Source organism: Brassica napus, chromosome A6 (assembly GCF_020379485.1).
Source record: "Brassica napus cultivar Da-Ae chromosome A6, Da-Ae, whole genome shotgun sequence".
NCBI lineage: Eukaryota > Viridiplantae > Streptophyta > Magnoliopsida > Brassicales > Brassicaceae > Brassica > Brassica napus.
Window position 1 is genome coordinate 24,501,327 of NC_063439.1, and position 10,805 is coordinate 24,512,131.

The 10,805-nt window shown below is 37.2% G+C and overlaps 4 protein-coding genes across 5 annotated transcripts; 3 read left to right on the forward strand and 1 right to left on the reverse strand.

Annotated features, from left to right (window-relative positions):
- Nucleotides 1–502: 502 nt before the first annotated feature.
- LOC106414282 (CLAVATA3/ESR (CLE)-related protein 25-like) lies at nucleotides 503–1,876 on the forward strand. The gene is made up of 2 exons (XM_013854964.3): nucleotides 503–1,106; nucleotides 1,475–1,876. The coding sequence occupies exons 1-2, from the start codon at nucleotides 907–909 to the stop codon at nucleotides 1,509–1,511; spliced, it is 237 nt and encodes a 78-aa protein (XP_013710418.2). The 5' UTR covers nucleotides 503–906; the 3' UTR covers nucleotides 1,512–1,876.
- A 454-nt stretch (nucleotides 1,877–2,330) lies between these two features.
- LOC106416149 (inactive LRR receptor-like serine/threonine-protein kinase BIR2) lies at nucleotides 2,331–4,570 on the reverse strand. Its single transcript, XM_013856985.3, has one exon. It carries the CDS (start codon nucleotides 4,340–4,342, stop codon nucleotides 2,558–2,560), a length of 1,785 nt encoding a protein of 594 aa, XP_013712439.2. The 5' UTR covers nucleotides 4,343–4,570; the 3' UTR covers nucleotides 2,331–2,557.
- A 1,115-nt stretch (nucleotides 4,571–5,685) lies between these two features.
- LOC106412191 lies at nucleotides 5,686–8,413 on the forward strand. Of its 2 annotated transcripts, XR_007314483.1 has the most exons (5): nucleotides 5,686–5,834; nucleotides 5,936–6,112; nucleotides 6,239–7,671; nucleotides 7,933–8,004; nucleotides 8,090–8,413. XR_007314483.1 is itself a non-coding variant. In XM_013853093.3 (4 exons), exons 1-3 carry the CDS (start codon nucleotides 5,820–5,822, stop codon nucleotides 7,643–7,645), a joined length of 1,599 nt encoding a protein of 532 aa, XP_013708547.2. In that variant the 5' UTR covers nucleotides 5,686–5,819; the 3' UTR covers nucleotides 7,646–7,671; nucleotides 7,933–8,188. The 2 variants fall into 2 exon arrangements, 1 of the variants encoding a protein (XP_013708547.2); XM_013853093.3 differs by having other exon boundaries at nucleotides 7,933–8,188.
- A 574-nt stretch (nucleotides 8,414–8,987) lies between these two features.
- On the forward strand, nucleotides 8,988–10,354 carry LOC106415156. The gene has a single exon (XM_013855795.3). The coding sequence runs from the start codon at nucleotides 9,519–9,521 to the stop codon at nucleotides 10,149–10,151; it is 633 nt and encodes a 210-aa protein (XP_013711249.2). The 5' UTR covers nucleotides 8,988–9,518; the 3' UTR covers nucleotides 10,152–10,354.
- Nucleotides 10,355–10,805: the final 451 nt, after the last annotated feature.

Sequence of the window (10,805 nt, forward strand, 5' to 3'; positions counted from 1 at the left end):
AGCTTCTCTATCCCACCCCACCAAGGCCAAAAGGAAGTTTGCTTGTGACATGAAAACAAACTGACTCAAATCTTCCCTAGCTGTCAATCAGATATGGATTCTCTTCTTTGCAATCTGGATATGTTTCTAAATCTCATTTTTGTAAAGATTATAGTTTATTATTTCATCTGCTTTGAGGTATACTATAGTAAGTGCCCTTTTAAGTTTCCATTTTATCTTTAAATGATGCATTTCTTTTCTGCTAATTAGCTCTTGGCGAAAAGAGGATACTTAACAAGGAAGAAAGTTTTAGTTTTAGCTTGAGCTCCTTTTCACAGTTTTTTTTAGAAACTTATGCATTGTTACAATCTTAATTGATTATCTTTTATAATTTAAAGGAAATATTCAGACGATTTAAGATAGTGGTCAGGAAAGTAGTAGGCTTGCTAATACTCAGTCAGAAAAGATACACTATTCCTATGCTTTATTATGGCTTAAAATATATGTTTAGGGGGAGCTTGTGAGGTCCCCAATGGTTTGCCTGCATGAAAACTCACAAATCAAAGCAAAGAAAAAAGTTACTTAGCGGCCCCATATGTTACGTAAAGATATGTTTTTCCATAGCTTTCTCTTCCTCGTGCTTACTTTTTTTCCCCTCTACGTGGACACCTACGTATGTATTATGTATACTGTTGCTTTGTGTGTTTCATCTTTAAATAAGGCCAATCAAAGATTTGTTTTCCAAAGGTATATAAAACACACAACTTATAAGCTTTGTTTGTTTGCTTCCCATTTCGCTTTCCCCCTTTTTTTTAACCTCTTCTGTACGAAGATCTCTTCCTCTATTTATGTGACAGTCACTTCACCAACTTCATGGATGTTCTGCTCATGTTAAACAGGAAGCTGTAGGGACATTGGGTTTGGAGTATGGGTGGAAATGGGATTATTAGAGCTGTTTTGTCTTTGAGTATTATTGTGTTTCTTCTTGTCGGTAACTTATCAAGCTTTGCAACAAGTGTTCCATCAACAGAAACGGTCAAGAATTTACAGTTTAATGGTGAGCATGCGAATCTGTTTCATGAGAGCAAGCGAAAAGTTCCAAATGGACCTGATCCTATCCACAACAGGTTCTCTCATCTTCTCTCCAACTTCAATCTTTTGCTTCTTTGAGTTTGCTATTAGAGATCAAAGCCTTTTGAGAATCTTCTAGTCTTATTATCTTTTGCTCAATTCAAGATTGTTTGGATGTAACTTTACACAGATACCAATGATCACTGGTTTCTAGAAAGATTATTAGCATGCAGAATTTTTGTTCTTTCCTTCTTTTCAGTGTCTAATGTTATCATTTTTAGTAAAGAAAAGCTTCTTCTTTCTCTATTTTCTATGCTTTAATAGAACTAAAGGAACTTGTGAAGAACTTGACCACTTTAGTTAAAGTTCTATTGCAGCAAAACTCAACTTTACTGAGCTTTTTGTTTCAAAACTATTTCTTCAGGAAAGCAAGAACTTCGAGACTGCCACCAAGAGTATGATTTAGCTCCAACACATAGGAAGTATATGCTGTAAACTCATAGCTTATGATGAACCCTTGCAAAGATAAAGTCTCTTCTTGCTGAGGCATTTTGGAAGGTGAAGTCTTGCTCTCTTTTCCCTTTTGGGAACATTATGTCTGAAGATTGAATACTGAGGCTGATGATATTAAGACTTTTTCAGGGCTTTGTAGGATTTTGTAATAACATTTTGAATTAGTTATAGGCTTATGTCTTTATCCAACTCTCTTGTTTTTCCTCTTTTGCTTTTCTTTTTCAAATTTATATAAGTTTAAAGTTTGCTTTTGTGTTTCATCTGCTAAAAAAAGCAAACCATTAACTAAAGTTGCTCTGGTTTCTAGAACTCATTTCCCCTCCTTAAATTACTGATTTGTATCAATATTCTATGCCTTGTAGTATTATCTTTTCACCACTACAACAACTAAAATATTCCATGATGTTTGCTTCTTAATAAAAAAGGCATGTCCTTGTACAACTTTAGAATCACATCTATTTTCATTTTTGGTTTCTTCTGAACTTTGGGAATCTGACAAAGGGGAATACAAAAGGAGTGAGCATACATTGAAAACCTCTCTCTCTCTTTCTTGCATTCTTTAGCTTCTTTCTCTTAGATTGATTTTGACTGTATCGAGAAGCAGACCCTAAAGTAAGATTCTGCTGATAAAAAACACTCTTTATCCTGTTCTGCATGGGACACAGATTCCTCTCTTTGTTCTTAAAAGAAAACATAAGTGAAAATTTGTTTTGTCACTCTTAAAACTCTTTTAACAGTTACTCTTCAGAAATCTAGTTCTTGATCAGTTAAACACCAAACCAACATAGCTTTTCTTAATTTTGACAGAAGAACACATAATATACACCAGTTTTTTTTTACAATGAACATAGTCTATACACATACATTTTCATTTAAATTGGCAGTGGAAACTAGTACAATAAATAATAATAATAATAATAGCTCAAGATAATGTAATAATCCTCTAAATCCTTGCCATCACAGGCTTCCCATAAAGGTTTTACTTCACACAGTCTCAGTTCTCTTGTGTGTCAAAAATCAAAGGGAAGTCATCATCTTGTTCTGTGAACGAGTAGCCTTGTTTCTCAGCCATAGCTTTCAGTGACCGATACGCCTGAAACATAGTCCATCTCTCTTTAGGATTCGTAGCCACACAGTGACAAGCAACCTCAACAAACTTCAAGATCTCTTCATCATGCCCTTTCCCTCTAATGCCTTCATCTAACGCATCAGCCATTCTCCCCGAGCTCTCAAGCTGTTTCACCCAATCAACCAAACTCCCTTTGAAACCTTCACCACCTCCAAGAGCTTTTAACCCTGTAGCCAACTCTATTAGGACAACACCGAGTGCATACACATCGCCTTTTAACGAAGCTACCATTGTGGTGGAATACTCAGGAGCTACGTAACCAAACTCACCTAAGCCACCAGTCATGAAACTCCCCTCGTTGTTGTCCGAACGAACCATAAGCCTTGCAAGCCCTGAATCTACTAACCTCGCGTCAAAATCTTCATCAATAAGAATCACACTCGAACAAACGTTCTGGTGAAGTATAGGAGGGCGGCATCCATGGTGAAGCCAAGCTAAACCCCTCGCAGCACCTAAACCGATCCTAAACCGAGTAGACCAATCCAACTCAACATCCTCTTCCTCCTCCAGCAAACTCCTCAGCGTCCCGTTAGACATGTACTTGTAAACAAGAAACCTCTCTTCCTCCACAGCGCAGAAACCAAGAAGCGGCGCTAAGTTAGGGTGACGCAGCTCCCACAGCCGATTCATCTCGTAACCAAACTCCCTCTCCTCGAGCTTACACTTGCTCAGATGCTTCACCGCGAGCGCCGAGCCATCGGGGAGAACGGCCTTGTACGTCGTCCCCGTCCTAGTTTTAACGATAATATTCTCAGAGCTGAAGTGATTAGTGGCAGACATCAAGTCCCCGAGCTTAACCTTAACCAAAGGCTTTTGAAACAAAGAGACCTGAACTAGCTTATGGATTCTAAGCCTCTGCGCTAATCCTCCTTCTGTTAAACTGCTTGTTGTCGTCCTCCGCTTCAAATAAACAACGAATGCCAACAAGATCGATGCAGCAGCACCAAACACACCAGCTGCGATTATAATGGCGAGATTCTTCTTGCTTAACCCTCCGCAGGGAGAAGACAAAGGACGACCGCAAAGACCTTTGTTACCGTTGAAGTCATCATGGGAGTAACTCCGTGAGGTAAAGAAAGAGGGAATGCGACCTGTGAGATGGTTGTTGGAAACGGAGAAGGTCACTAGCCTCCCTAGAGAGGATAACTGAACCGGGATTAGACCGGATAACCGGTTATCAGAGAGAACCAAAGAGTTAACAAACCTACACTCTGCTAACTCTGGAGGAATCTCGCCGTTTAATTGATTGTTAGACAAGTCAAGAGAGACCAAGAAGGGTAGCCAAGAACAGAGTTGGCGAGGGATGGTGCCGGTTAACCGGTTGTTGGAGAGATCTAGCTTCTGTAAGCTCCCGCAGAACCGGAGAGAGTCGGGGATTTGACCGGAGAGAGACATGTCTCTGAGCTCGAGATTGAGGACTCTGTTTTCTTGGTTGTTCCAGCAAGAGACGCCGACGAAGTTGCAGAGGAATCCGACGGTGGTGTTGGCGAAGTTCCATGATTTGAGAAGGCCGTTAGGGTCGGTGAGGGAGGTGTGGATTCCTCGTAAGCATCTTATGTCGTCTTCGTCGGCTGCTAGAGCAGGGGAAGAATAACAGAGGAAGAAGATGAAGAAAGGAAGGAGCTTTCTTGGTTTTGAGCTGATCTCCATGGAAGAAGAAGAAGGGTTCAAAGGTTTTTTTGTTGGGTTTGGATTAAAAGTAAAGTTTTTTTTTTTTTGTTTCTGCGAATGAAGAGAGACAAAGGCTGTCTGAAGTCAGACGTGTTGAACGGTCGTCGCAAGGATTAGATTAGTCGTCGACTTTGATGTCTTTATTTATATTTTTGTTCATCCTATATGAACTTGAGAATTAGTAATTTTTTAATTGATGTTTCAAAGCAATTAAAATGGAAATTCTATCATTGTCCAACATTAAATATTCGAATTGTTTTGATTTTCTTAAGTTGACGTGATGTACAGAACATGTATAACATATGTTCTGTTATGTCCATCCCTAATTACCAATTCTAACATTATAATGATGGCAGAACTTGCTTTTTTTGCTAATCTTGATTTGCGTAGATATGAAATAATTCTACACGAATCAAGATGAGTGAGCTTAGGGGTGGGCGTACGGGTATCCGTTCGGATTCAGATCGGGTATTTCGGATTTTCAGATATTTCGGTATAGAGGTGTAGAACCCGTTCAGGTATTTTTGTACTTTGGGTTGGGTTCGGGTATTTTTAGTTCGGATTCGGTTATTTCGGATCGGGTTCGGATATTTAGATTTTGAAAAAAAAAAATTAAAATTTTTATTTCTCAAATTTTTTGTTTTTAAATATATAACTTTCACTTAACTAATTTTTTATTTTTAATAGATTGAATGGTTTACATATTTGGACATAACATTTTCAAACTAAAAAAACAATAATTTGGTTATTGTTTTTAAATTTTAGATATAATTTTTTGTTAATTCTTGAAATAAAAAATTTGACATACATTTTAAGTGAGTAGCAAATCATTTTCTCCGTAATTGTATGTATAAAGTATGTGTAGTATCAATATAAATATTTTATATAAAATCAGATATGTAAACTAAAAATATAAGGTTAATTATACATATGTTCGATTATCTTCGGATATTCATTAGGGTTCGGATATCCAATCTCTCCTAATTCAACACCCGTTCAGATATTTTGCTACTTTGATTCGGATTTCAGTTCGGGTTTTTCGGATCGGGTTCGGGTGCGGCTTCAGATATCGGGTAAAGTTTCCACTCCTAGGTGAGCTAGTGGTCTACACAGTCTTTTTTTTTTTTTTTTTTTTTGGCATGCTTACAAATTTCTAGAGAAGAACTTCTCAAAATCTCGGAAGGTTATATAAATCTTTTAGATGTCTCAAGGCCCATGATCAGCCCAATAACCCAGCCCGAACTATGTTGATTCCTATTCCGTTTTGCACGGTTCGGAGATCGCAAAGGGTGAAACTGTAATTTAAGCAAGAAGCGCATGAATGTCAGTTCCTAACAGACGGGTGAGAGACGAAACATTTATTATTTTTATTTCCTTTTTGTGTGTTCTGTTCTGTTTCTGTCTACCGAGTTTCTTCTTCTCTTCGGCGGGAGAAAATTGAGACGATAATACGACCATGGAAGAGTCACATGTAAACAAAATTTATATGCTTTCTCTCTCGATCTCTGTTCTAACGATCTCGGTTTTTCCTCCAGCGAGCTTCATTTGTTTTTTTATGTATGTGTGTGGCAGAAAACGACAGCCTTGAAGAAAGCTTACGCGGAGATTATCCTAAACACGGCCAAGGAATCAGCGGCTAGGGTTATGCTTTCCGACAGAAAATCAGCTCGCTTTCACCACGATCTCTCTCAAACCAAGGAGGAAGCTCTTCGTTTGCTTGTCCGATTGAAACATATGATTGATGCTAAGGTTATCTTCTGCTCTCTCTTAAAAAGAAACAATCTTTAACATCGTTGGGATTAGTGTTTAGATGAAGATGCTTAGGTTGCTTTGTTGTTGTTATTAACTGACTTAAGCTCTTTTATTTGTCAACAGACGATTGAAGGAGATGTTATATCATCAAACCAGCAACGGCAGATTGATGTGCTTGAAGCTCAGCTTCACGAGGCTGAAGATATTATTACTGACCTTAGGTCTGAGGTTAGATGGGTCAGAGATAGATTGGAGAAAGCTAAGGCTTTTGAGTCTCTGGAAGAAGAAGAAGAAACGGTTTATGTTCATCCAGAGGTTGTTGTTGAAAGTGTGAATCCTAGCTCATTGGATGATGTTGAATGTGAAAATGAGGAAAAGCAGTTTGATGGGTTAAGTATGGTTGATACTTTACAGGCTTATGAGTCTCGGGAACGGAACGTTGTGAGCGAGGAGGAAGAAGAAACGGTTTCTGCTCACAAGGTTGATCCAGAGGTTCTCGTTGAAAGTTCGAATCCGAATCAAGAGGATCGTGATGAATGTGAAGATGATGAAAGTTTGGAGAAAGCAAAAGCTTATGAGTCGCAGGAAAGGAACCTTGTGGACATGGATGAAGAAATGGTTCCTGTTCAGAAGGTTGATCAAAAGGTTGTTGTTGAAAGCTTGAAACCTAATCTAGAGGTTGCAGATACGTGCAAGATACATGATGAAAAGCAGTTCAACGGGTTAGGTGTTGCTAGTTTAAAGGAAAACGATGATGTTTGTGAGTCGGAGTTGGATGGTGATATCAGAATCAAAAAACTTGAGCTGTCTAGGAATGGCTGTACACAGAGGATCCATGCTTTGGAGAGGATATCATCTTCTTCCGCAGATGAAGAGGAGCAACAAGGCACAACTGATAAGGACAGTGAAGAAAGCTTGAGCTCAGGAAAAGCTGGCACTTTGGAGAACACAAGATGTCTTGTTCTTGCTCTTAGAGCTAGCAGTGCAGAGGTGGTAACACTGCCGTCAAACGCATTAGGAATCAAGAAAGCCAGGAAATTAAGAGGAAGGAGAAAGAGAAGGTTTGGCAAACCAAAAGCTAAATCGGTTAGGCCTCAAAGTCAGCTTATAAAGCCTTGTCAATCTCAGTCTAATGTTACCTCTTCCAAGACATCAACCTCAGATGGCGAATATTCCATTGAGACGCATCTGTCTGTAGAGAGTGAGGAGGTGGATGACCTTAAAACCTGTAAAGAGTTGAAAGAACATTTGCAGCTAAAACGTACTCTAGACAGTGATGTGTTGGTAAGTTGTGAAGGTGAAGAAGAAAGTGTGGTTCCTTGTACCAAAATGGCTTCTGAATCAAAAGTTACTGCAGTAGTATCAGATCAAATCAGTGAGTCTCCTCCAAGAGCCAATGTAAATCGACTCTTGAAGTACACATTCCAAAGGAAACGAAAGAGAGGATCTGCAGACGATAGTAATAACCTTCCAAGGAAACATCAAGAAGACAAAGCTCAAGACCAAATTGAATCTACTTTGAGTAAATGAAACCATCTTAATAGGAAACCACACATGTGAGTAATCTACTTTGCATCTTTTGTCCATTCAATTTTGTTAAAAGTCTTTCGCATTCTTATTACTTGAGAGTCTTAAGACACAGTATGCATTTTATCAAGTAATTTTTTTCTGATACATTTCTTTCAACTGTCGAAACTGCATCTGTTACAGTCTTACTACATCTAAAGCTGTGACTTTTCTAGCATATTATTTTCATTGACACTCGTAACATCTGGATTTGTGTTCAGTTTGTGATGCTTACTTTTGGTCATGTGCAGCTTAAATCCTTGTCTGAGAGTTGATGGTAGACTGGCTAATCTTTGTGCAAAGGGAACTCTTGAGAACATATAGTAAATATATCAACTAAAATGCTTAAGCTGACAAGTATGTACTTATCTCTCTTGACACCTTATGGATTACATTTTAACTTTTCAGCTTATTGTGACAACAACCCTATGTTCTCGAGTCATTCGAACTTGGAGAGTGTTTTTACTCAGAGAACCAAAGTTAATATCGCTCTTTGACCGTAGTAAACTCATGAGGGGAGGAAGAATCACACTACCAATACGTGAAACATAAAGTAAATCGAACTTAAAATCTTATAAAATGTCAATATGGCAAGGATTAAAGTTGACTGAAACTACATAAGCGTGGTCCTTCCCATGATCTCATTCATCTTAATCTTCTTAACCACTTGTATAAACAATGGTTTTCAATGTAGAATTCATTGCTTTTTGAATAGAAATTGAATATTGACTGCAATTATTAAACTTTTTGTTGATTGATAAATATATTTTCTTGAGTTTAGTACATTCTAGCTTTTTAGAATGGATCTAGTTCTAAACAAGTTTTAAACAATCTCAATAAAATATATGTTAAATAATTTGAACTAAAAGCTATCCAGTGCAGTTCTAGTTATATATGTAGATATTGTTTTGGGGATTTAGAACATTTAGCAAAACAGAGAACGCATGTGTTTGGGAAAGACGAGCAACCTTGGGGCCACACTAGTGTGAAAGAATTAACAAGACAGAGCAGTAGCAGGCGTGTAATGTGTTTAATTGTTATTTTTGTTACTCATATTGATATTCAAATGTTTCTGATATATTATTATTATTATTATCTTTTGGTAAAATGTTATTCTGGTATAGTATTCAATATCACTAAAATACATATTTTGTATACATAATCCCCATTTTTCTGTGAAAACTGTTCCACTCTCTCCACCTATCTGCTCAGCATGCGGTTCCCCATTGAACATAACTTTGCGTAGCTAACACTTCTCTGCCTTTTTTTTCTGTTACTAAGAAATTATAAATCCAGTAGTCAATATATATTGTCTGGTATTTTACATTTACATGTTCATTTAGAGCTATGTTGCATGTATTACAATGTGGTTAAACTAATTATTTTAAATGTTAATAACTGGAAGCAAAAAAAGTCCATAATCTGAAACATCTTCTTTTGATGTATAGAATAAATCAATGCAAAAAAAAAAAAAGAGTTGCAAATAGTGGAAGTTGAAAATGATTGTATTAAGGAAAAATGGTCCCCAAGGAAGAAAAAGAGAAACAGGAAAATCAGAAAAGCCTGAGAAAAAAGTAATAATAAGATGTCTGGAATAAAAAGAGTAGATATGAAGGAAGAGGGGGGCATGCCTGTTCTTGTCTCCTCCTCCTTCTTCTCCCTTCTCCTGTCTTTTCATTTTGTTCTTTCTGTTCGCCATTTGGTCTTCCACAACCGGACCCACCATCTTCTTGTTCAGGAACCTTGAAAATTTCTTATAAAGAATCTCAACCTCATCGAGCCAAAGAAGAAAGAAACATAGCAAATCAAGAAGAGAGAGAGAGAGAGAGAGATAACAATGGAGATGAAGAGAGACCTTAGAGTGGAGGAAGAGAACATGTGTACATCTTTGTTAACTGCTTTTGTTGTTCTCTCAATGGCTTGTCTAAAACATTTCTACTCAGTATCTTATTTGATTGAGCAATGGCGTTCTTTAGTCTTTCTTCTACTCAACGTCGTTGTCTTAGCAGTTTACTTCACATCGACTCGTCCTATTTCCTGTGAGACTCGTGATTTGAAGACTCGTCGTGGAAGTAGAATGAGGATGGCGCGACGTAAGACTAGGAAGACAAGAATGGTGGAGAAACCAGCTTGTTCTGGACAAGATTTTCTTGTTGTCGAGCCAATGGAAGTGATCAAGAACTGTGTCGTGGAGGAGACGAAAAGGGTTTGTCCTGAATTCGAGGAAACTGTGAAAGGTTGCGTGCTTAACAAGAAGGGTGTAGACTCTAATGTTGAAGAAGATGATTTTGAGCCGGGGAGGTTATCTAATGAGGAGCTTAACGAGAGAGTAGAGGCGTTCATCACTACGTTCAGACAACATTTGGTGCTTGATGCGCGAAGAGGTAGATACAGAGAAACTGATCAGAAGATGAGATCAAAAGACTCTGACATTAGCTTTTTAGGTCGGGAGGTCACTTGTTCAGTTTAGAGTTTCTATGCAACTTTTTTTTTTAGTTTTTTCTTAAGATTCGTTTGGTTTTGTTGGGTTGGAGCTAAATAGCTCATAAGAGCGCATCTTTTTTTTTTACTGATGTAATGTCAAAAGAACACATGCTATAAATCAAAATCTCTACAAAATGGACATGTGAAGAAAAAATCAAATCTCTACAAACTACACGAAAGTGGTGAATTTTAATTTCTTCTTTTGTGTCAAAGATTGAGAGATGAACCAGTGACAATAAAATTAAGCCATAGTTTTATAAAATGGGTGAAGATATTGATAAGTGTTGAGTCCGACAGTTACGGCTCGGTGGCATAATAGGCCATTTGCTAGAATTTTGATAAATAAAAGCACGACTCTAATCAAATAAGAGTTGTGCAAGTCCAGACTAAGAATTTTGTGAATTTTTTTTCTTATTCTTTTCTTAAATAAAAATTATGAAATTATCTAATATGATTAAAATATATTTGGTAATAAATAACTTTGAATAATAAGGATTTCATAAGAAAATGTGTATCCTCTTTCATTTTTATTTAATTTTTATGTTATTATAAAAATAATTATTTTTCGTATATGTTATGTTTTGAAATTTTTAGATTATAAATTAATAAAACTGTAAAAATCCCACATTTTAACTTTTTG

Coding starts and splice junctions, on each gene's coding strand:
- LOC106414282 (XM_013854964.3), top strand. CDS start 907: ATGGGTGGAAATGGGATTATTAGAGCTGTTTTGTCTTTGAGTATTATT. Junction 1,107..1,474: donor CCTGATCCTATCCACAACAG/GTTCTCTCATCT, acceptor CTATTTCTTCAG/GAAAGCAAGAACTTCGAGAC.
- LOC106416149 (XM_013856985.3), bottom strand. CDS start 4,342: ATGGAGATCAGCTCAAAACCAAGAAAGCTCCTTCCTTTCTTCATCTTC.
- LOC106412191 (XM_013853093.3), top strand. Junction 6,113..6,238: donor AACATATGATTGATGCTAAG/GTTATCTTCTGC, acceptor ATTTGTCAACAG/ACGATTGAAGGAGATGTTAT.
- LOC106415156 (XM_013855795.3), top strand. CDS start 9,519: ATGGAGATGAAGAGAGACCTTAGAGTGGAGGAAGAGAACATGTGTACA.